Source organism: Gymnoscopelus braueri (assembly GCF_963280865.1).
Source record: "Gymnoscopelus braueri genome assembly, chromosome: 6".
NCBI classification, from domain to species: domain Eukaryota; kingdom Metazoa; phylum Chordata; class Actinopteri; order Myctophiformes; family Myctophidae; genus Gymnoscopelus; species Gymnoscopelus braueri.
In genome coordinates, this window is record NC_137607.1 from 28,494,320 (window position 1) to 28,520,905 (window position 26,586).

General features: G+C 43.5%; 1 protein-coding gene across 13 annotated transcripts in view; it reads left to right on the forward strand.

Annotated features, from left to right (window-relative positions):
- mast2 (microtubule associated serine/threonine kinase 2) overlaps nucleotides 1-26,586 on the forward strand; it is a 216,824-nt gene that overhangs the window by 107,796 nt on the left and 82,442 nt on the right. For 3 of the 13 annotated variants that reach the window (XM_080430985.1, XM_080430975.1, XM_080430977.1), the window contains exons 1-2: nucleotides 4,604-5,614; nucleotides 8,864-9,073. The exons of 9 other annotated variants lie outside the window; for them this stretch is intronic. In XM_080430985.1, the coding sequence (XP_080287111.1) occupies nucleotides 5,568-5,614; nucleotides 8,864-9,073 (257 nt within the window). In that variant the 5' untranslated portion in view covers nucleotides 4,604-5,567. Of the gene's footprint in view, nucleotides 1-4,603; nucleotides 5,615-8,863; nucleotides 9,074-26,586 lie in introns of those variants that run through there. One more of the 13 variants, XM_080430986.1, reaches the window with a different exon arrangement.

Below are 26,586 nucleotides of genomic sequence, written 5' to 3' on the forward strand. Positions count from 1 at the left end.
ACACGTACTGCTAGGTTTACATGTCTGCACTGTGTGTACACATTCAGCGGACTCCACGAACAGTATGTGAGGATGAGATGGTGACAGGGGATTGAAAGACAATTCAGTACACTGTTCTGCCAACATGTTTAACTCAGACCTACAGAGGCATGCAAGGTTATTTGTATAGCACATTTCAACAACAAGGCAATTCTAAGTGCACAAAACCTTAAAAGCATTAAGACAGAGTGCAAAATAAATACATTTAACTGCTCATTTAAATGCAGTAAAAAAATAAAATAAGAGTAGAATAGAAAAATAAAATGAGACAGATACAATACAGGAATAAAGTGAAATGAATCAAAATCCTCAGTAAAGGGTAGCAGCAAACAAAAACATATTCAGCTCTGATTTAAAATTACTGTTTTCTGTTTTGCTGATTCCCAAATTTTCAGCACACTAGTTTGTAGTCACTGTCACGCCAGTGGCGCCACACTCCTCACCACATTAGTTGTAGTCCCCGTCACTTTTCACGCGGGTCTACAAGCTCACAACGTGTCATGTGTTGTACGTATGACAGTTGGTAATGCTCACGACATGTTGTGATGTGGGAGGGTGTGTAGACACACTGTAGACAACCATGTGTCTCCTCTGATGCACCCCAGCCACTTCTTTCCAGCTGACAGTGAGGAGATTCACAGGAGGGGCGTAGCACATGCAGAGGAACACATTGTGTGACCCAGTTCCTCTCCCTGCTGAACAGGTGCCTCAACCAACCTGTATGAGTCACTAGTGCAGAAACAGATCACCCTCCCCTCTCGGCTTCCCACCCTTGAACACGGCAATTGTGTTTGTTGGAGCGCTCGGCCAAGCCGGCTGTACTGCAGAGGATTCAAACCCCTAGTCTCCGCGGCGGTGGGCAGGAAATTTACCGCTGCGCCCACCAGACCTGTGGTTTTCTAGGTGTTTATTCCAGATAATTGGTGCATAAAAACTGAACGCTGTTCCTCCATGTTATATAGCATTTTTTTCAATGCTTTATTAACCGACTGTAGTATTTTGAAATCAGTTGTTCAGCAGACAGACAAACAGTCTGAAGAGAAATAGAAGCTTCCAAGATATCTAAAGTATCAAATAACGGCGTGGCCTCCCTCTGTTGCTAACTTGCTATGGATAGCGAGTTACTAGGTGTGCAGTTCAGTGGAGTGCATATCCCCACCAGGGAATCTCACGTCATCCAATGTGATGTCATATTGATGTTCAAATATAGAGTTCCATACACACACACAGACACACGTTAAAACCTGGGAGTTTACCAGTACAATCACAGTCTTCAGTCACACTGCTGGCCACTGAGCAGCTGCACTGGAGCAGTTGGGGGTTCGGTGCCTTGCTCGAGGGCATTTCAGTGGTGTTGGGGGAGGGGTGAGTGGTGGCCATTCATTTCCCCAGACAGATTTTTCCTGTCGTCCGCGGAATTGAACCGGGAACCTTCCGGCGACAAGCAAGCTCCCTTAACCTTTAGGCCACCACTGTCCCCTTAGTTCTTAGGCAAGGACACCGACCGACATACTTGAAAATAGAGGACATATGGACAAGTGCTCACCCATTAAGGCACCACGCTGTGAAAAAGTTTTCACTTGAGACCATGTTCATAAACCTGTCAGTGGAGAGTGTATAAAAACAGACAAAACTGTGTGTGTGTGTGCCTTAACCGGCTAGTGACCCCCCCCCTCCCCCCTCCTCTAACCTCATCTTTCTGTCTTCCCTACACACTGTGACTAAAATAAACAATATCTGCCTAAAAATAATAATAATAGTTAATAACGAAAACACGGTTGAAGATGCATGATAGAACACAGATCTTAAAGGTCTCCCCCAGTACGACCTGTACTGTGCTAGCACATTATGTCACATGCCAGTTTGTCACCTCTGCCCAGGGATATTTCACCTTGGGTCACGCTTGAGTGACACTGGCACCTGTCTGGGCTCAGACACACACACGTACGCACACAGCAGTACAAAATATATGTGTTTGACTTATTGTGTACAGTGTTCATCGTCAGCACCATCACATCTTTTTACAGGATGTATCGGTGAATAAATCCTGAGCCTCTGAAAGGGCTTATTCACAACAGCTGGCAGCAACGTGGATGAATGATGTAAGGCCGTCTGTCATGATGACCAACAGGATTTTAACATCATATACATACAGTACAGTACTGTATGTCACAGCCAGCAGTGGTACAGTCAGTGTATACATAACTCTTGTCCCAAACACCAGTCCTTCTCAAGGTATTGAGAGTGCTCTCTGACGGGGTTAAAGGCTAAAGGACAAAGTTGAAAGGTCTTTTAGTTTGTTTGTGTGTCCGTGTCCCAGAACAGCTGAGTATCCCTCTGTTGAGGGATGCAAACCTATTTATACCAGTGTGCGCTTTTGTGTGTGTGTGTGTGTGTGTGAGAGACGTGTGTGCGTGAGTGTATAGGTTTTCTGTGTGCCAGCCGGAGGCTTACTTTGATTCACACTGTGCTGAGAATTAAAAAACAAAAACACAAACAGATGACCTCATACTCCCAATAACTCACATTAGGATTATAGGGGTGTTCACCACCAGGTTGCCCGTGACGAGACACTGTCACACATGCAGTGTAACTGGTTAGATAGACATCTGAACTGTGTGTACCGGAGATGTACGGACCTGAGACGTCGTGAGACGTCGTGTTTTCTGCTTTCTGCAGGGGAGCAAGGGATTCACCTCTTTTGACAGAGGTGCGAGGAGCGTTTGTCCACCTGGGCACACGTCTCTGGCTCATCAAACATGGCTGAATGCATTCTAACCAGCCATGTGATTTGTTATATAACCCCTGGGTCTTTGAAGGGTAACACAGAACCTTCCAAAGCCTGTAAGGTTCTGTGTTACCTTCCAGGCAAGGTAACACAGATCTGCTCTATTTTTTGTTTACCAGCCGTGAAGGTACAGTACATCATAATAACCGTGCCATCTATGCGTATCTCATTGGTGGTCATTTGTCCACCATGTTCCCAATCCCATATTATCAGTTTTTAGATTTTGCTGTTTACTCTTTTCACTGTTTTGCAGATGTTTGTACTAAAAAGAAAAGGAAAAAAAAGAAAAGCCATAGCATTATGGTAATAAATCTAGAAAAACACGTTACACGGCATGGCATATACGCTTTATTATTGTAGTCAAAAAGAGCCACTAGTTCTCTCCCCTATCTGTCTCTCCCTCTGTGTTTAAACTCTCTTTCTTATCTATTACTGTACCTTCCCTCTTCGTCTGTTATCCATTACAGCCAAAATGTCACGGGTAAAGAGTTGGACAGTAGCCACCGTCTACCTCAGTAAAACGTTTTTTTCTATTTCTGTCATATCTCATCCCAGCCCTTTGAAGACCCAGAGCTTGCATCAGCTCAGAGCCATAGGGGGTGGGGCTGGTGTGTGAGTGTGTGAGCGTGCATGTATGAGGGTGTTTGTGTGTTTTCTGAATGTGTCACCATTCCTAAATCAATATATGTACAGTTCATATACCGTGTGTGAGAGAGCGTAAAATCATGTTGTGAGTGTCCCAGCTGCGTTGAGTTGCCATGTGTCTCCTGTATTTTGGAGATCATCACATGGAGTTTGATGGCCGTTACAGTCATTGTATACACAGTAATCCCACCAGGACAAATAGTTCCAACTAAGACCATGCATTTGGAAAGCACAGTAAACGGGGCCATTTTTACACTTTAAGGCTGTGTGTGTCCAACGCGTTTTCTTTTCCCCAGCTGAAAACGCAAGGCACTCTTATAAAATACACAAAGTTTAAAGAAATTCAACTCTCTGCAACCAGAAAGCAGCAGACCTGAATGGTTCAGTGCCAGAATAGACTCTTCTAGGTGGTTCGTTGTGGTTAAATAAAACCAATAATGGCCTTGGCTCAGTGTCTCCTTTATAACGTTGATCATGCATGGAGGACACAGTGTGCCCACGTCGGTGTGTAATGAAGTTATTGTGTCCTGCGGCCTGCATCTACGTCAGCTCGGTAATCACTCAAGCTCAACAGAGAACTCTTGTGTGTGTGTGTGTGTGTGTGTGTGTGTGTGTGTGTGTGTGTGTGTTTGTTTGTGTGGGTGCATCAGTGTATATGTCATGTGTAACGCTACCCAAGCTACCAACTCACCCTGTGCCCTCACTGATCCGCTCCATTGTCTGTGAGTTGGCTATCAGGTATGTGAACTGCATTTAGCTGTGATCAGAGGGGCTGCTGGCGTCCCCAGCCTTCCTGGAAAAGAGAATAGAGGGGGATGAAGGATAGTGGGGGACTGAGAGAGAGAGACGACAGCTGAACCTCTTACAGGATCTTGTGATACTGTGTGTGAGAGAGAGAGAGAGAGAGAGATAGAGGTTTGTCTATTACGTCATGCTGGCCATTGACAGTCCTGTTTATGAAGTTGTCAAGAGCAAGGCTCACTCATTATTTCTCCCAATCTCCTCCTCCCTCTCTCCCTCTCCCCTCCCCTCCCTCCTTCTCTCCTCCTCCTACCTCCTCCTGGCTATTGGAGAGGCCGAGTCACAACACCACCAGTTGACAGTGGACAGAGCTGATAACACTTGAGATTTCCAGGAAGCAAGGGGAGAAACTAGGGTGACTTTAACACAGGGATAGAGCTCTGTTACTCAGGACACATGGCTAGGACTTTTTCCTGTTTTTGGGACCTTGCTGAACTGAGGAACTTTTTGACTTGTTGAACTCTGTGCCTGTGGGAGTCCTACTACTTGGAGGCTAACAGTTGGAATATTCATTTGTGTACCAGGGCCCAGGGGATTTCTCTGAAGATTTTTTTTGTCTGTGACTGCGAATCATTCTTCCGTTACTGAGAGGAGGAATCGGGGCAAATGAGCCTTTACAGTAGCAGCTGTTTTCCTCTTGACTTTGAAGCGAATTCAGAATTGAGCTTTGGGATTTTCTGTCTTTGTGTAGCTTTGCCTTGTGGATTATTCAGAAGTGCTAAAAGAGAAAACAGGACGGTGAAAGTTTTATTTTTCGCTGAGCACACTGGCACTCAAGTTGAAATTTGACAGTTGGAATACTTATGCAATACTTATCATCACTTAGTTGATATTCCTTAGCTAACTCTGCATTGTGTGTGTGTGTGAGTGTGTGTGTGTGTGTGTGTGTGTGTGTGTGTGTTTTCTCCAGGCAGTGAGGGTGAGACATTCCCACTCTCTTTTGTGACTCAGCAAGTCCCTGCTTGTCAGTGAGAGAACACTGTACCCTAGATACCTAACATTGCAACGTATGTGTGAGTGAGTGAGCGAGCGAGCGAGCATGCTTTTCGCTAACAGCAGGTCCTGAGGTAACTTATCAAAATTCAGGAATTCTCAAATTGAGTTGAAATGAGTGACACACCTCTGCTGTCTCATATCAACCATTAGCTTAGTGGACATATCTGTGCATGTTTGGTACTCGTGTCCAGAGGCTGAGCGGCCCCATTGGCCGGCCTGGCTTTGATGGACAGGTGAGCCGGCGCATTCCACTGGATCAGTAAAGATTACCCTCCCACCGCACGCCCTGGGAGACAACATGAAGCGAAGGAGAGAGAGAGCAGAGCTTCTTAATCTGCGACTCCAGTAAGAGAGTGTGTGGACGCTGGTCCTACTGTGTGTGTGAGAGAGAGAGAGTTAGTTATAGCCACTTAAAACCCAGAGAATCTATATTGTGGGGAAAAAAACCATAGCAGAAAATAGCCGATCTACAAGCTCACAATGCGTGGAGCTATCCGGTCAACCACTTACAGGGTTTAAGTGGTTAGAGAGACTGAGAGAACGGTTGCTTGTCATTGGGGCTGTAAAACTATTGATTATATTTTAAGTGATTATTCTATTGATTACTACTTCGATTAATCGAATTCTCGAAAAATTACCTACGTATATATCAACCCGATTTTTTTTTAATAATCTTCTTTAATCAATTAAACTGATTAGTCTGATTAACCACTTAAGACCTATTTTGTACTTTGTTGTACAATGGCGTTGCGTAAAAATATGGGCAATCATCCACACAAGCTCACAACGCATCGCATCATGAAACGTTGTGAGCTTGTAGATCGGCTATTTTTGAAAATCGATTACTTTATTAAAACCTTTTATTTTTTTAAATAATCTATTAAATTGATTAATTGGATTAACTGTTGCACCCCTACTACTAGCCATACATGTTCTCATTCACATAAACATGATATTTATTGATAGAGAGTACTTTGTGCGTATTGAGCACTACCCACATCCACAAGGCTATGTGTCCTATCTTCAAAGCCTTCTATTTTTTTAGTTGCCACCAGCTAGTTTAAACCACTCTGTCGGTCAGTCTGTCGATCCAATGTATTTAACCCATTTAGACCGGGAAAGAGTCTTTTTTGATTTCTTTGGCTATTCAAAAATAGCAGATATACAAGCTCATAGTGCGGCACCGAGTGCCGTGCTATGAGCTTGTAGATCTATTATTTTTGAAAAATCGTGAAAATATGTGCAAATCTTTGAATATATATATATTTTTTGAAGCAAACATTCACTCAAATCTTTGCTTCTGCAGATTCTACAAATGTCTTCTAAATCCTAACCGTTCTCTGAAACACTTATGTTGTTGCTACAATATCAGTGGTTCTCAAACTTTTTCATGTCAAGGACCCCCGAATTGGCCGTGGACCCCCATCTCAAAATATTTTGTTCCAGGGACCCCCCTGAAGCAAAGATTTGAGTTACAAATGTTCGACTTTTAAAAGATTTGCACACATTTTCACGATAAAAAAAAAATAGCCAAAAGAAATCTAGAAAATTACAGTTCCCGGATTGAATGGGTTAAGCGCAAACCGAGTGCTGTTTTCAAGTGAACAGCCAATAAAGCATTTAAACTGATCTGTGGAGGGAGAGAGAGAGAGAGAGAGGGATCACGAGCCCTGTGCAGAGGTCAAGCTCATCTTTCACCAACAGGCAGACATCAAGCATTGCACACTCGGAACTCATAACCGAAACACGGAAACAAACTACGCTCAACGGAAAATCGCAGACACAGAGAGAAAGACGAGAAGGAAGTTTCTTCATCAGCTCAGCAAGCTAGAAATACCACGCCACTGGTCTTTCCCCTCCCCTCCCCTCTGTGTCACACATACTATTGACACATAATATATATAATCTCTTTCCCTGATCTGCAATGGGCTGCAAGTTGTTAATAGACGAACATGCATACAGTACAGTACATGTGCACCACACACACACACACACACACACACACACACACACACACACACACACACACACACACACACAGCCCAAAGACCCCCAGCAGCAGGTGGCGTCACCCATTTTGTCCTTCACAGTGGGGAGCCGGTATGTAGAGATTAGCCCCATATGGACCCCTAACCAGCTTGACAAACCCTGGTCTGCCCTGCCAATCCTGTGCTATCTTCAAACATACAGGAATAGGCCCCGGCCCTGGAGTCAGGAACACACTGGGATGCAAGATGCAAGAACACAGTGGGGGCGCGGTTGATTGTGGCACAGATTTGGCCCAACAGCTTAGATTTCGGCGAGCAGCGGAATGCACCGAGCAGTTTTCAGTGTGGCTGCAGCTGTACACACACACACACAGCCGGCAACAAATGAATAATATTATAGAGACTAATCATCAGGGATTTGAATTAGATTGGCTTGCAGTAGCCTCTTGCTACTTCCTTAGCCCCAGACCGGTGCCAAACTGTCTTCCCTTGGCAACAGTGAAATGGAGTGTTTCAGAGATGACAGCCAAGGAAGCTACTACAGCAATTACATTTTTAACCCATTAAGACCGGGAATGCATCTGTGTCATTTTAGATTTTTTTGGCTATAAGCATTATTTTATACTTTGGGCTATTCAAAAATAGCAGATATACAATAGCTATGAGCTTTTAGATCTGCTATTTTTGAATAGCCAAAGAAATCTGAAAAAAAAAGACACAGATTCTGTCCCCGGTCTAAATGGGTTAACGGCCTCAGATGCACTCGGTGTGGTCAGTTTAAGCTTTTATTTATTCGTTTAGTTGTTTACTTATTCAGAAGCTACAGGCTTACTGTCTGGGAATCCGTCACTCATCTCCCACTTCCCTCCACCTGGCTTTAATCTGCTCCTCCATCGGCCCATTTCTTCCGCACCGTGGGACACCTGATTAGCTCTGTGAGGTCGCTCCAAAACTCCCACAATGCAGCTTGGCTGCCCAACTGCACTAACTGTGCCAGGGTGTATATCTGCTATCTGCCTACTGTGAGGGGGACCGAGAGACAGACACACAGTAAACAAACTAGCAGGCAGGAAGACAGACTGACAGACAGACAGACATAGACACACAGTTGAGTGGAAAATGAATTAAATAGGACTTCTCTCAAGATAGCAATTTCCGGGGGGCTATTTTTTCCTTGAGATTTAATGCCCGTATCACAAAACACCCTTAAATTAATATTTTTTTTTCCTATCGATTAGTCACCCCATGGAGACTTGAATTCATGGATTTTTTTTGTTTTTGTCGCATTCCTAAGCCAATAATTTGATGACCAGCGGACCGGTAGGCAGCGGTTCCGGAAGGAGACACAAAGAGTCTCCTTTGTGTCTCCTACCGGAACCGCTGCCGATCATCAAATTATTGGCTTAGGAATTAGTCTCCATGGGGTGACTAATCAATAGGGGAAAAAAACACACACACACACACACACACACTCCTGCCCACACCCAGGCACATATACACCTGTAGTTGCCCTCCCGCCTGCCTGGTTCAGTGGTCCTCTCTCACATCCATCCGCACCCCCCCTTCACCTCCCTCTTCCTCCTCCTCCTCCCCTCCTTTTCGGCAGAATCTGGTCGCCGGCTCAGCTGCGTTGCCACGGCAACAGCAGCCTCCTCCAGCACCTGCTGTCTCCCACCTCCTTTCATCCCTCCGTCATCCAGTCCCCCCTGGTCCTCCTCTCTCCTTCCTCTCTCTCCTCCTCTCCCTCCCTCCTCTGCTCCTCCGACGGTCCTCTCTCCGCCCCGGTCCGCCAGGGAGGCAACCCCTTCCTCTGGAGGTAAGACGTACACGTGTGTGTGTGTGTGTGTGTGCTATACTCGTCAGGGCCAAATGTACCCACAATTACAGTAGAATTAGAAAAATCACACCCAGTGTGAAGTGGGCGGTGTGGTCATCACAGTGGTCATCACAGTGATGGAAGCTTACTTTAAAAAAAAGTGTTTTTTTTGCAGTGCATAGTCCTATTTATAGGTTATTAATGTCATCATGTGTCTCGCTAGCCAATCACAGTGCTGAATAGAGTCAGCCAATAGAGTCAGCCAATCACAGTACAGCTAGGGGTGTACTAATGCTAGGGGTGTACTAATTATGAGCCAATCACAGTACAGCGAAGGGTCTACTAATGAGTAAGTCCCAACCCCACTTATAGGGGCGGCTACACCGCCCAAAAATAGACACCGTGAGGACAGTTTTCCTGGTGCTCACAAGAGAAATGGTTGTTTTACGGTCAGGCTTACATAGGAAAATATTCAAGATACAACTCAAATCATTGCGTCTCGGGGGGGTCCCTGGAACAACATATTTAGAGATGGGTGGGGTCCGCGGCCATCATTTTGGGAGGTCCTTTACATGAAAAAGTTTTTGTTTCAGGGACCCGCAGAAGCAAAGATTTGAGTTACAAATGGTTGCTTAAAAATATATATATATTCAAAGATTTGCACAAAATGTTTTTTTTTTTCAAAAATAGCAGATCTACAAGCTCATTGCTGAGCTTGTATATCTGTAAATCTAAAATGACACAGATGCAAAGATTCAAGTCAGGGTTAATACTTTGCCGATCTACAAGCTCGCAACGTGTCGTGCTGCAACACGTTGTGAGCTATTTCCGGCATTAAGGATTAGTGTTAAAAATTACGCAAAGAAAAATAAATTGCATTCATGAAATCAGTGTCCTAAAATGTTGATGTCCTCAGAAGTATAGTAATACAAATGTGTGTGTGTGGCTGTGCACACGCGCGCCTCCTTCACTTATAGTCCACCGATCTTCTATTGAGTAGTTAAGAGACCCAGCAAGCTGTGTGATGATTTAGTAGAAATGCTGTCTTTTTAGATGCTGTGACTGTGACTTTGGCCTTTACTGGGAAGAACACACAACTGAAAGGCCATTATACAATGGCAAACCATAAGCTGTGTGTGTGTGTGTGTGTGTGTGTGTGTGTGTGTGTGTGTGTGTGTGCGCGTGTGTGTGTGTGGCAGCTCGCACACGCATGCACGTGTTTGTGTTGCTGATATTGTTACCAGGGCAAGGGTACTCTGTTTTGCTGTTGTTAGATGACACTAATTATTTTGTCTTGGGTAAATGTGTCTGTGTGGCCTGGCCTGTATACGCACGCGTTTTTGTGTGTCCTTGTTGGTTGCTATACAGAGGGATTGAATTCCCCGAAGTCCTGAAATGTCAACTCGTTTCCTCTTATTGAGCTTTTTAAATGACTTTCTGCTGTGGGGTTTTGCATTACGATGGTCTTTCTCGCTGCTGTAGGTTCTCAAGGGCTTCATGTCTCATTCCACTTCGTATGCTCTTAACCCGTTCAATCCGGGAACGCATCTACAAATGTCTTCTAAATCCTAACAGTTTTCTGAAAAAAAATATGTTGCTAAAGTCAAACTTTTTCATGTCAAGGAACCCCAAAATTATATGTATTTGGCCGCGGACCCCCATCTGAAAATATTTTGTTCCAGAGACCCCCCAGAAGCAAAGATTTGAGTAAAAATATTTCCTTTAAAAATATATATATTCATAGCTGTGCACAGTATATCTGCTATTTTTTATAGCCAAAGTATAAGATGATGGTTAAAGTGGTTAATATCTAAAATGACAGATGCTTTCCCAGTCTTAATGGGTTAAAGCCCCTTCATTCCAGCACATATCCACAGCACACCGGTGACTTGCTTTTTTTGGTATAACCACAGAAAGCCTGACTGAAGGCTGGGGGACACAACGTCGCCTTCAGGTGACCCTGCTGTGTGACATCAGCGTTAGTCAGGGGGTTTGAAAAGCTTTAAATTCCATTAGCTGCTGCTGACGTTTTCCCATGTCTTTGTACGCAGTCAGAGTTAACACGGTAATGCTGTAAAGCTTTATACGCGAGGAAGTTGGAGACGTTTAGCACTGCATGATGATTGAGATTTATATGGGGAATGGCATGAGAGAATGAGGCCCACCTGGTGCAGTTGGTAGCTAGTAGGATAGCTGCAACCCGCCTCTGATGAGCTTATGTCTGTGTGTGCTGAAAGGCTCCACCTGTCTTTACTGTATATATTGTACAGACGTTGCGGGGCCCGGAAAGGATCTTACGTGGCTTAAAGTTCTCAGTCGCCAGGACTGATTTCAGTCATTTTGGATTCCATAGATAGAGGCCATCATGTCTGTCTCTTGGGCTTGTAAGTTTAACTCTGCTGCTATGCACAGTTGTGGCTGGAAAGGTCAAGCCCTACACACTAATAATAGATATTTTATTTTAAGATTTAGGAGTATTTGAATTGGTCAAACTAGCAATAGAATACAAGTTCAGAAACATTTGTCCTAAATCCCTAATCGTATATTTCTTTAAAAGCAAAGGTTAAAGGCTGCTTTTTACAATTAGCACATATTGTGCTAATTGTTTCGGAAACAACGCTAGCGTAGGTGGGATCCTTTCATGTTACTTACACAAGTAGCAGATTTGGACAATCTTTAATCCCTGGATCTTGTGTACTTGCCTACAGAGACATTTCTAATAATTCACTAGTTATAGTCACCAAAAACAAACAAAAACAAAACATCAAAAGACCATAGTCTGATTATATCGCTGATACAAGGCCTTGCATGTCACTGAAGTCTATTTCACAATCCATCTTCCTGGGTGTGACAACATGATCCTGAATGATGGATGATGGCTGTCATCTGGTGAAGTTGGAAAGTATGGACTGTGGCCTGGAATGATGGTGAAACGCCACTTCTGCTTTTCAAATGCAACTTAACCCATTAAGACCTGAGGCTGATTCTACAAATGACTTCTAAATCCTAAAATGTTTCTGAAAAACTTATGTCACTGTATCAGTGCTCAAAACTTTTGCATTGTTTTTAAAAAGTTTGCTTTGAAAAGTATATATTAAAAAAAAATCTAAAATCTACAGGTCTAGGTTAAAGTGGTTAAAATGATTGTGACACAGATGCTTTCCCGGTTTTAATGCGTTGAGGCCCGATTGCCAATTTATAGCAGTATAGAGCAAGTTCAGAGACTTCTCAGATCTTGTTTGTAATGAATTCACTATAGGGTACATACCATTCTAGCTCTGACATGCAGCACACAACGTTCAGTTTTGTCTCTTTGCGTCACTACAGTACACACTAACCCTACCACATTAGTTCCACCTTCCATAGGTAACTACATTTCCATTATGACACACACACACACACACACACGCACACGCTAGTTCTTTTAAGTAAGTTCATTTTAAGTTAGTTTATGTAACCCAGGTCAATGAACCACTTTAAAAGTCATATGCAAAGATTTTCAAACAAATTACAGTATGCAAGCTCACAACGTGTGGGAATGCGATGCATTGTGAGCTCGTAAATTGGCTATTTCGGCCGCACAACACTATTGTACGACAAAGTATAAAATAGTACTTAAGTGGTTAAACTCGGCAACAAAAAAAATTCAGGAACACTTTATTCTCACAGCTGAGATCTGTTGTTCCAGGTGTACATGTGTGCTAGCTAGGGATGCCACAATCTGACCTTGAGCCAATTCGAAATTCGGACAGCCCTGGCGAATATTTTTCGATTATTCGACGGCACCGCCACCCCCCCTTTTTTTTTTTTTTTTTTCATAGTCCCGGTCCTTCCGACGGCCAATCCGGCCCTGAGTGTGTGGCTGCAGCAGCACTCTGAGTCTGCACAGACAGCGCAGCTGTCTTCCTCCACTTTACAGTAAAACAAACTGTGGCCATTTACAATTATTAAGACCATAATATTACTATTATTAGTATTAGCATATATTTTTGATTGAAACTAAGGCATAAAAAAGTTTAAAAAAAAAAATATATATATATATATATATATATATATATATATATATATATATAATTAAAATCGAATTTTTAAAATCATTTTCGATTATGGAGACTGTAACGAATATTCGGAAATTCGAAAAATCGGTGGCATCCCTAGTGCTAGCTGCATACTAGCAAAATCTACAGTGTTTCCCATTGACCAACCTACAACCACTCAGTGTTTTATGTAGCAGGGATGTAGTCTGTGGCTTCACATACCAGTTGCAGTGCCAGTCTGGTCCCAAATCTAATTTGCTGCTCTAATGATTTTTATTAGAATGCACAAACAAGGAAATGCCAACGACAGACCCTGACATCACCAGCGGTCATAGGAGTGTGTATTTCTGTTGGACATTATGTCCAGTTATTAAACCATTGAGTCTGACAGCATGAGGGTAAGATATATGTGCTGTGGATTAATACTGAGCCATCATGGCTCCTAGACTTTGGAATGACCTACCCGAGGAGATCAGATTAGCTAAGTCAGCTCTTCTAAAAAAGAAAAAAGAAAAACTCTGAATGCCCGCTAAAAGCAACTGAAACATTCAGCTAAGCCACAATTCCTCCTTGTTGTTAAAGCTACAATGTGCGTTTTATGAGTGTTGCCTCTCTCTCCCGGCAGAGAGAGTTAATTGCAAAATGTCTGTACTACAATAAAGATGGCGGCGCATCTAGTGTCCTGTCCAGCCCGCCATCTGCTTCAAATAACTTTATTGACGTTGTCAACCAGCAGGTGTTCTGCCCGACGCTGTAGTCTAGATCTTGCAATAGAAGAGTAGGGAGACCATCTCCAACCACTGCAGGATGTGCTAGTTATATTGTAATGACTGAGATACTGACTGAGATACCATACAAGATTGGTTGAAATAACTACTCATTAAAATAAATCCCAGATTGTAACGTTAAATGTGTCTCTCTCTCTCTCCCCCCTCCCTTCTGTCTCTCCTGTCATACTCTCTTTGTCTGTCTTGTGCTCAGCTCTTATCATTTCTCACACCTTATTAGCATCAGTAAAGTACTCTCCTCAGAAAGAGAGAGAGTAGAGAGAAGGAAAAAAAGAGGGGGGCACTGCTGAGCAAGTAGAGTGGGGAATTAAGTGGGGAGGAGAGGGAGAGAAGGAGAAGAGAGCAGAGAGGGAAGGAGAAGAGAGCAGAGAGGGAAGGAGAAGAGAGCACACACAAACAGAGCAGCAGTAGCCGTGGTGACAGGTGGACGCCAGGGTCCGTTGGCTAACGTTAGCCTCTCCTCCGCTGCATCTATATCTGTGACTGTGTGTGTGTGCATGGGTGTGTGTGCATGTAAGAGTTATGATTGTGGATCTGCTGTGTTACAGTAGTTTAGCATGTCTGATTCCTTCTGGACTGTGCTCTCCAATTTCTCGCTGCCTGAGAGGAGCATGCTACGCCGCTCCAAGAGGTACACACTCGTTCTCAGTCTCTCTCTTCTCTCTCTCTCTCTCTTCTCTCTCTCTCTCTCTTTCTTCATTGCTGTCTTATGTCTCTATTTTGGCAGCCTGTCATTTTGGCATCTCCTCTCCTCTCCTAACCCTAGCTGTATTGGTTCTAAGATGAAGGTCAGGTAACTAGATTTGCCGGTTGTCTTGTGATGGATAAATGGGAGCCATGCCGTGTGTTTCTGCCCGTCGGGGGCGTGACTCTCAGTGCCACTGGCACGCTACCTAGAGAAGCATTGTGTACGTTTGATTTGATTCCATTTCAGATATCTGTAACTGGTGAGCGAAGGCTTGACATCATACCTGTGGCCTCTACGTGGGTCTCTTCTCTGTCTGTCCCTCAGCTTACCACTCTGATTGTCCCTCGCTCTCTCTCTGTCTCTGTCCTGCTGTCTCTCCCTTGGTAATGTCAATGACTCTCTCTCTGTCTCTGTCCTGCTGTCTCTCCCTTGCTAATGTCAATGACTCTCTCTCTGTCTTTGTCCTGCTGTCTCTCCCTTGCTAATGTCAATGACTCTCTCTCTGTCTTTGTCCTGCTGTCTCTCCCTTGCTAATGTCAATGACTCTCTCTCTGTCTCTGTCCTGCTGTCTCTCCCTTGGTAATGTCAGTGACTCTCTCTCTGTCTCTGTCCTGCTGTCTCTCCCTTGGTAATGTCAATGACTCTCTCTCTGTCTCTGTCCTGCTGTCTCTCCCTTGCTAATAGTCAATGGCAGGAGTGGCTGTTCAGACAGGAAAGAGACAGGGCTGTGCTTTGCACCAGTTTGAACCTGCAATTTTCTCCCACCCACGTAATAACAGGGGCTACTGAGACACACACACACACACACACACACACACACACACACACACACACACACACACACACACACACACACAGACCTAGACAACACACAAAATGACATTGCCCACCCACCTTTACTGACCCTACCCCCTGTTCTGTTGCTGTGGCATTCTTGTCAGACATGCCGTAGATGTTATAGCACACTGAAAACTACTGAGTGTTAGTTTAACTCTGACCCTTACGGTTTCATTTCATTCACTCTCAGTTGCTGGAACACCCAGGGTTTTGTGTTGTAGGGAAGGGACTCTTGCATAGCAACCGGGTTGAGCTGTGTTATGGGACTGAAGCATTTCTAGCCTTCAGTATTATGATCAGAATAGTGTTCTACCGCAGTGGTTTTCAACGTGGGCTCCGGGGACCCCCGGGGGTCCTTGAGGGAGCTCCAAGGGGTCCCCCAGCCAAATGACGGTCATGGAAATGAAAAAGGTTGAGAATCACTGCTCCGCCAAACACAGAACACATGACCTACAGTACATGTATAGCCGTGTCTTAACCTCTTGCTATGCCGGCCCTCAGCAGTTCACAACAAGTCAAACCTTGTCTGCATGTTGACTCACTGCCATCATGTCATGTCTTCAGTGGATCATGGGGTAACAATTCAGTTTGTTTGATGACCGGCAGTGGTTCCAGTAGGAGACACAAAGAGTCTCCTTTGTGTCTCGTACCGGAACCACTGCCGGTCATCAAATTATTGTCTTAGGAATGCGACAAAAACAAAAGAAATATCCATGAATTCAAGTCTCCATGGGTTGAGTAATAGATAGAAAATAAGTAATTTTTTTGGGTGAACTATCCCTTTAATGTGACACACAGGATTTTGCTGGCTAGTGAAACTGGTGCTATTTTGCATTGCTACGCCATGATAGATAGTTGGAGACGGACCTTTATTAATCCTGAGGGAAATGCAGTTGTCATAGCAGCACCGCAGCAAGGAAGAAACAAAGATACAGGTAAGGGTAGAGAACAAGTGCAGAGAAGTAGTAACACTAGTAACAAAAAGATTACAAAATAATATAAAAGACAGTATAAAGATCCGACTTGGCCTTCTGTGCCTGGACTGGTACAGGTGTGCACCGTGTATAGGCCAGTAGTTCTCTTTTAAGTGCCAGGGATGCCCAAATTGATATATATTTTGCCACGGACCCCCATCTGAAAATGTTTTGTGCCAGGGACCCCCAGAACAGATTATTTGTGTAAAATTCAAATTTATGCAAACTTTTCCTATACTTTCAAGATTAAAAAACGATATATATTCAAAAATAGCAGATGTACAAGCCCGCAGCGTGGCACGCCCCCCCCCCGGCCAAGAATTCAAGGACCCCCCACTTTGAGAACCACTGGTATAGGCCACAGATATAGGTGGACAAGGAGGCAAAGGTAACATTTGCAATCAATCATCAACAAAAATGACAAATAGACTTTACGACCAAAGGGACTGACCTGGCCACCTGCACTGCATGGCCTACCGTTGGTTACTGTATGTGCAATCAATTTACAGTAGGAGTAGGAGTATACAAACAGATGTGGAACAGAAGGGACTCATCGATCTCCATAGCTGGGAACTCGGCTCCAAAAACGAAAACAACGGTGCTTATTTTGATTCAGGCCAGTTCTCAGACCGTCCACAGGTGCTATAGAGGAGACCTTGAGAGATAAGTGGATAACAAGGAGAGCATGCATGTCACACACACACACACACACACACTATCTCTCACCGCGTCCGTTCGCTTTTCCGACAGACAGACAGAGACAGAGACACACAGACAGACAGACACACACACACACACACACACACACACACACACACACACACACACACACACACACACACACACACACACACACACACACACACACACACACACACATTGATTTCCTGTGCTGGCTGCAACCCTCAGACCAACAAGACTATTGAGTGGACTGGGGGAAATGAGTTTAAGCAGAGATCTTATCCTCATAGACTCTCGCCACATCCTTCCTCATATGGCTATATATATCTCTGTGCAAGGTGATACCGTTTGATGAGCCGTCTTCATGGCTGTTTGCTCATCACTGCTTTGCTTTATCTCTCCCCGTCAACAGCAATGCCACTGCCGTGTGTGTGTGTGTGTGTGTGTGTGTGTGTGTGTGTGTGTGTGTGTGTGTGTGTGTGTGTGTGTGTGTGTGTGTGTGTGTGTGTGTGTGTGTGTGTACAGTATGTGTGTACAGTATGTGTTGCCGTCAGTGGGTTTATTTTACATACAGCTTTGTAATTTTATTCACACACACACTCAGATGGCAGACCCCCCCCTGTAGTGAATAAGAAGAAGAAAAACAAGGATTTGATTACTCCCCACTCCCCTCTCTGTGGGCTTACTCTTCATCATTATTCTATCGGTCATTTCTAGCCCAAGTGCTAGGCTTTGCATGCAAAAACGTGATGCCTCAGTATAGAAACAGAACGCATGTGTGTCACCTTAAGTCTATTCTTTTTCATAGTTGCTGCATTAACCCGAACATTTTCTAAAATGGTGGAAACATTTTAGACTGTAACTGACCTACGAGCTCACAACGTGTCACGGTGCGGCTCGTTGTGAGCTTGTAGATTGGTTATTTTCACCACGTGACACCCTCGTACGACGAAGTATAAAACGGGGCTTGACCACTTAAACACCATATGGTTGGGGCGGGGTCCCTCGGGGCTCCACACTAGTTTCTTTTCTGTTATTCTGGGGAAAGCTTTTGTTGAAAATTGACGATCGACGCGATGCAAGCTCGTGAGCTTGTCGATCGGCTATTTTCAGTGAAAGTTTTCTCCACAATACGGATGCTGGGGCGTACGTGGTTAAAGAACTTTCACCAACAAAATCGATAAAAAAAAAATCTGATGTGTGGTGAAAATAAATGGCTCCAGCCGCGGTGGCCCCCTGCTGTGCTGTCTTCACTGCTGTGCAAAAAAGCTGCTAGAAGAAATGGTGTTTATGAAGAAAAAAAAAAAGAAACCCAGAGCAGTCTGCTTACGAAGCTGCACCCTCTCCTTGCGGACCCCCTGCTGTGTCCTTGCTTTCTCACACATTATGTTAGAGTCCTGCTTAGAGGGAGATAATGAACATGGAGCCTGAGCACGCATGCATGCAGCACACATACCTGTGTAAGTCACGTGCACGCTGGGAGCAGCGGTCCATTCTTTGCCACTTTGCCAGGAACCCAATGGGGTGTGTATGATGGTTGACTCTCAGTCTTGTTAAGCCGTTCAATAAGGGAACGCATCGACAAATGTCTTCTAAATCCTAACAGGTTTCTGAAAAACCTATGTTGCTATAACAGTGGTTCTCAAACTTTTTCATGTCAAGGACCCCCAAAATTATATGTATTTGGCCGCCAACCCACATCTCAAAATATCTAGTTCCAGGGACCCCCACAGAAGCAAAGATTTGAGTTACAAATGTTCGTTTTAGAAAATATACATACAAAGTTTTGCACAAATGTTCATGACTTTTTCAAAAAAATAGCAGATCTACAAGCTCGTAGCTTGAGCTTGTATATCTGCTATTTTTCAATAGCCAAAGTATAAAATAATGGTTATAGCTAAAATATAATATGACACAGATGCATTTCCGGATTGAACAGGTTAAAAGAGAGAGGAGTAATCATATGACTGATGTATTCTGTATAATACCTCTTTTATATATCGTTGCAGAAACCTCTTATCTCCATATCATTCTCAACTTTTTGTGTTTTTTTTTGTGTGTAATGTTTCAACGAATGAATTCCCTACTTGATCATTCCTGCTACGGTGTCACACGAAAGCATCAAAAGTAGCATATCCAGAAGCTCAGAACCAGTTTTGTACATATGAGCCTTCCATCCGACAGACGATATAATATACACCTCTTTGTAAGACATAATCAGGGTGCCACTTTAGTGTGTGTGTGTGTGTGTGTGTGTTTGTTTGTGTGTGTGAGAGAGAGAGAACATGTGCACGTGTTTGCTCATGCGTTCATGCCTGTCCAATGCAAATTCATGCTTAACGTAGCTTCCTTTTTATAGCTTTCATAGTTATGCACCCTACACACACACACACACACACACACACACACACACACACACACACACACACACACACACAGACACAATGTCATTTTGTGTGTTGTCTAGGTCTGTGTGTGTGTGTGCTGTGTTAATTGGCTCCTCACATCTGCTGGCTGTGATTATGCTGTAGTGGCCATGGTCACATGACAGTGTGTGGAGAGGAGATTAGGACTGTAATCACTGGTAGGATCAAGTCATCACACTGACATCTACATTCAACATTAGTCCCTCTGGAATTCATCCTCTCTGCTGCATGTGGTAGGATTAAAAAAAGAAGTAACAAGAATTTTGAATTTTCTCACAACGTGTTGCACTGTGTTGTGAGCTTGTAGATCGGGTAGATTTTTGCTATTTGTTGTTCGCTTCCAGCGTTCGCGCGTCTTACTTGTTGTACAACAAAGTAAGTGTATAAGGTTAAGTTGTTAATGTACAGTATATGTGACATTGATATTATGCACATTATACAGATGGAAAGTACATACAATATAAACAAGATAGACTAGTGTGTGTGTGTGTGTGTGTGTGTGTGTGTGTGTGTGTGTGTGTGTGTGTGTGTGTGTGTGTGTGTGTGTGTGTGTGTGTGTGTGTGTGTGTGTGTGTGTGTGTGTGTGTGTGTGTGTGTGTGTGTGTGTGTGTGTGTGTGAGAGAGTGAGTGATACAACAGTCTGTAAGATGCAACTTGCATCCCAACTCTGTAATGTTGACATTTGTTTATTATTGTAATGTTTGTGAACAGGTGATTTTAAAGTTGGCTCAGTCCAGCATGCCCAGATTGTTTGTGGATCCTTGGCAGCAGTGTGTGTGTGTATGCTTGCGTGTGTAATGGCTATCCCAAGTGTCCTGCCATCTGTTGAGATGTGCAACATTGGCAGTGTGAGCCTAGCGTGTGGTCTGCACACTCCCACACCTGTTTGAAAGATGAGATGTCATGTTGGATCAGAGTGATGCTGTGTCCTCAGTGAATTGGCCCATCTGTATGACTCACACACACACACACACACACACACACGCACAGAGTTCTCACTTCAGTTTTATTAAAAACATATCAAGGCTGTCTGCCTTTTGAATTTTTGGCCTAGATGTCACAGGGGGCCAGAGACATCCAAGGGCGCACACATGCACGCACGTACGCGTGCACGCACACATTTCACCATCCAATTATGTTAACTCTCAAAGCTGTTTGCGCTTTGAACCCTGCGTCTGTTAATGGGGCCAAGGACATACAGTATACACACACACACACAGAACCTTTTGAACTGTGTGCGAAAGACAGAAAGACAGATAAAAAGAGCAAAGGCAAAATTAGATGGATAGTAAGAAAAGACAAACTAAGCTTTTAGATGAGTAAACATCCTGATTACAGGTGAAGACAAAGGCCTCTGTTCTCACGCAGGGCTGCTGAGCCAGCTTCCATCTGGCCAGGTGGATTAACCCATTAAGACCTGGGGCCGAGTCTACAAATCACTAGTTCGCAATACTTTTTCGTGCCAAGGACCTCCAAATTGATATGTATTTGGCCGCGGATTCCCCATCTAAAAATGTTTTGTGCCAGGGACCCCCAGAAGAGAAGATTTATGTTAAAAAAATCTAAATTACAAAAAAAATATTCAAACACTTTCTAGATGTTTCCAAAAGTTTCAAAAATAGCGCTGCGAGCTTGTAGATCTGCTATTTTTAAATAGCCAACGTTAAAATGACATGGGATGCTTTCCTGGTTTTAATGGGTTAAGCTTAACTCCCCTGCAGTCACCCCTCCACCACCAGCACAGAATAGAGCTCCATTCATTTTGCATACCTCAGACTCAACTTACATTGTCACATCACAGGTTTACAGCTGTAAAGAAGTGTGTGTTTTGAAAGAATATGGAATTACATATACTGTAAGAAAATCCACATTCCCAACACAATGAGGGGGGGGGGGAGGTCTTGGTTTTGTATTGTGGTGTGCGTCTATGCACGCGTGCCCACTTAAAGGGATAGTTCACCCCCAAAATGACTTTTTTCTATCGATTAGCCACCCCATGGAGACATGAATTCATGGATATATATTTTTTTTTTTGTCGCAATCCTAAGCCAATAATTGGATGACCGGCAGTGGTTCCGGTAGGAGACATAAAGAGTCTCCTTTGTGTCTCCTACCGGAACCGCTGCTTACCAGTCTGCTGGTCATCAAATTATTGGCTTAGGAATGCGACAAAAACTAAAAAATATCCATGAATTCAAGTCTCCATGGGGTGACTAATCGATAGAAAAAAAGTAGTTTTTTGGGTGAACTATCCCTTTAACTTCAAAGAGAGAGATATTACGCTGTATTTCATCTATTCTAACACACACACACACACACACGCACACACCCCCACACACACACACACACACACACACACACACACACACACACACACACACACTAGGGGTGTGCCGATACACTAATTTCACGAAACGATACGATACGATATTGGTCACACAACTTCGATACGATTTCGATACGATACGATATGCACTTTTTTATTATGAAAATATATGGGGGAGAAAAAAAGCGAATGCAAACAAATATTTCAGTTTTTGCATTATTCAGACATGCAAACTTGTAGCTTTTCAGCTTCCACTAGCCGTTTTGAATCCAAATAGGGCAATAGTGTGACACAAAAAAAATAATATATATATATATATATATATATATTTTCTTTTTTCCAAAACGATACATATCGTCACGAAAACGTATCGCGATATATCGCAGGACGATATATCGGCACACCCCTAACACACACACACGTCACTCACACACACACACACACACACACACACACACACACACACACACACACACACACACACACACACACACACAGTGAGCTGTCTAGGCAATCTTTCTCTTTCTTTTTATTGAACCCTGTTCAACCTGTTGGGGTCTACTCAGTCAGCCAGCTCTCCATGGGACACCTCCTTTGAGTCTATTTCTGTCTCCAGTTTCCCAATTTGCCCAAGGAAGTTATCTTTACAGACAGCGTTCCTCTCAGAGGCTTGATGTCACTTGTACTAAACTGGGGTTCACCAGCGGACTCTGGCTTTATATGATATTGTCTCTGTTGGGTGGAAATCTAATGTCCAAAACTGTAACTTTTCAGGATTCCAATTCTAAAATGGCAAAAGTAGCAGATCGACAAGCTCAAAACGCGTCGCTTCGTGCCGCGTTTAGATCTACTACTTTTGGGTGACACTGTAGTATGAAGTAGGGGCTTAATTTACGAAAAACATAAAAAGTTCAAACATGGAGATAAGAGGTTTCTGCCCAACAGCAACGATACATATTTTCTCACTTTTTTTTACCCCCTGAACTGCCCTGTTCCAGTATTGACCGGGGTCCCAGTCCTTTGCCACTAAAGATACTACTTCTCAAAGTATTAATATTTTCTGATTCAAGCTAGAATTGGATTCTTTCAACCTTATGTAGTCAAACTGTAGCTTATTTTTCAAGTAATAAGGTCCAGGTTAGTTAGCTCTGCTCACTAAGGATATAGAGCAGGGGTCTTCAACAGGGGGTCCGGGACCCCTAGGGGGTCCTCAGAGCTACTATAGGGGGTCTACCAAATCTTTTGTGTGATGTTTTCTTTTACATTAACCACTTGAACCCCAGCATCCCTATTCTGAGGGGAACATTGGTCTGCTATTTTTGACAAAGAGGTATAGGTGTAGAGGGAAAAAAAGTAAAAAAAAGAAGTAAAAAAAATAAAATAATCTGAAACACAATTTTATACAATATAGAGGGGGTCCCTGCTTCATCTCTCTCTCTCAGCTAGGGGGTCCTTGGCCTGAAAAACGTTGAAGACCCCTGATATAGAGCAAGGTGGTCCGCTGCAACAATGGTGCCAGGTCTTGGTTTTATTCAACACAATAACAGGCGATACAATGATTCAATTCAATTATGAATTCAGACCCACAGCTTGGGCTAACCCTCCGAGTCTGTATTACTGCCAGACACTCATTGTTCTGTTCTCTCCCGCCTGGTGGTTGAGGTCTCTCTTGTTTGGGTTTCTCTTTCTCTCAGGCTATTACCGCGTTCCTTCCCTTTCATCTATCTTGGGCCAGCTGTCTGGCTCATATGTTTTTGTGAGTAGGTGTCAGGTGTAGCTATTGGATCAGCATTCCTGTGGGGTCACAACAACAATACTAAAGAAGGTCAGAGAGACGTGAAAGGAATGGTGAAGACAGGACGACCGCAGGAGGGAGGATGAGAAGAGGAGAGGAGAGAGCATGTTTGACTCATTCAATCCGGGAACGCATCTACAAATGTCTTCTTAAATCCTAACTGGTTTCTGAAAACCGTATGTTGCTATAATATCATTGGTGCTCAAACCTTTTCATGTCAAGGACCCCCAAAATTACATGTATTTGGCAGCCGACCCCCATCTCAAAATATTTAGTTTCAAATTTTCCAGATTAAAAAAGAAAATAGCAGATCTACAAGCTCATAGCGCGGCATGAGCTTATTATCTGCTATTGTTGAATAGCCAAAGTATCAAATAATGGTTATAGCTAAAATCTAAAATGATGCGTTTCCGTATTGAATGGGTTAACTCATTAAGACCTGAAGCCCATTCTACAAAATGCCTTCTAAATCAGTAGTTCTCAAACTTGTTCGTAATTTCGAAGTGATGACAATAGCTGCTATTTTTTAATAGCCAACGCAAAAATCCCTCACACAGATTCTTTCCTGGTTTTGATGGGTTAAAGGGCTTGTCTGAGGAGGAGAGGCAGAGTGGCGGGTAATGAAGAGGGACAGAAAGAAGTGATGGGAGGAGAGGCGAAGAGGACGGAAGGAAAAGAGCGAATAGCAGGGTATTGGGAATGGGAGCGTTCTGCTATACTAACTATCTGTATCTATCTGTTTCTTTCTCTCTCTCTCTCTCTCTCTCTGTCAGAGCACACTTTATGTTCTATTCTACTGTGTTTGTCCTGTAGGCAGTGAGACATGTATCTATTAGACAACTGACTGATGAATGCCCCCCCCCCTTCTCTCTGTACGCTTTGTGTGCACATCAAGGAGTTTGTGTGTCAGCGTGTGCGTCTGAGTCTTTTATGCAAGGGAGCCTTTGTCTTTGCCTTCAGACTAGTCATCATCATCATCATCACAGCAGTCTGGCAGTTATCTGCACAAGATTGCTGGAAATGACTTTCTGTCTGGCACAATCTATACAGGGGTGAGACCAAATTTAGCATCAGAATGCAATACTCCCACCCCCCCCCACCCACCCCCAGTACTCAAAAACGTGGCTGGGAATTTTGGTCTCCCTGCAGCCCGTGGCCACACCGTAAAATCGTCAGTGCTAACTCTGAGAGGGTACAAATGGGACATTTAAAAAAAATATCCTATTGGTTCCGTTTGCATACTCTTATTACCTTGAACACGATGTAGTGGTCTAGTCTGTGACTTGAGCCGTGGGAAGAACTAAAGAGGTTTTGGGCAGTGGAGAGAATAATTGGCAGCAACACCCCTCTGTGTTGTTGGTCCCAGTTCATACATCTGTGTTGGTAAGGAGGGACATTATGCATCGGGTCAGGACTGAAAATCACTTAAACGGTACCTGAGTGTTAATTCGTCCATTTGGAACTCAAGAGTGTACAAAATGGAACCAATGGGATGAATTTAATGTTGTTCCGTTTGAACCCTCTCAGAGTTAACACTGAGGATTTAACTTTTCAGTGATTTTCAGGTTGACCTGGTGCATAGTGTTCCTCCTTACCAACACCGATGTATGAACTGGGACCAATAATACAAGAGGGTTCTGCTGCCTAATATTCTCTCAGCCCAGCCAGAACACCGCCCCAAAACCCCTTTAGTTTGTCCCATGACACAGACTAGACCACCACATCATGTTCAAGGTGATCTAGAACATTGGTTCTCAAAGTGGGGTCCGGGGACCCCAAAGTGGGTCCTTGGCATCGCATCACAATAATTTTAACCACTTTATCTATACCATGTATACATTGGCTATTCAAAACTAGCCAACCTACAAATGCTTTGCTCGTTTCATTATATAATGAAACTATGCCATTGTTCAACACATTCAATACGGGAACGCATCAGTAGTAGTAAAGGGCACTTCGGTAGCTAAATGCTAAGCTAACAACATGCTAACATGCTAATTGTGTTAGCATCCGCCATTTTGTTTTTAGTGACGTCATCATTAGGGGGCGTGCCCAAGCATGCCCTGACATGTCTGACCCCCCTGCTGTGTGGAGGGGGGAGTGGAGGGGTGGCTTTGGCGCCCCCTGCTGGGGAGGGGATGAAGTAGGAGGGGGTTAATTCAATTACTGTGTCTGAGTGGGTGTGTCCCAGACAGGATAACGTGTATTGAAAGGTGAAGGGAGTGGGGGGTGTAGGGGGATGTGGTTGGGTAACCTAGACAGTGATAATTGAATACACTCAAAAAGGCTAGTGGGGTTTCTGTTTTGTTTTATTCTTAAAGAATAAGAATTGTTATTCTTTGATCAAATGTTTGCGTGTAATTGACTGCTACAATGTCACTTGAGATTTACAGGCTTCAAGTGGTTGTTTAAAATGTAACTTTGATTGACTTAGGGCACATTATAGTCTTATTTCAGAAAAATCACTCTTTTATAAATTATTCTTAAAGGGTATAATAACTTTAATACCTATAATGACTTTAGAACATATGCCGTAGCAGGGTTTTATTTTCTAACAGTATTCCTTACTCCCTTGTAGTTAAACTGGGGAACATGCAAAGGAATCAAGGTGCATTAAGAGTGTAACAGGCTGGCAAGTGGTTCTTTAGTCTAGTCTTTTCACAGACGGTTTGATTAAAATAAAAATCTTTTTTTTTTAAAGCAACGGTAGCTAAACCTTAATGTGACACAATACAACCCTAACAACATCACCATGTTAAACATTTATAACTTTTTTTTTACTGCATACACAGCTTTAGAAAAACAAGTATTTAAAAATACCCCCAGTGCATGCTGGGTAATTATTTCAACCAATGGGAGGGGGCCCCTAGTGACATAGATGGTTGAAAATGCCCCACTCACAGGGTGTTATTATACAGTGTAAACAAGTAGAATGCACCATTGACACAACCTATGTATTGT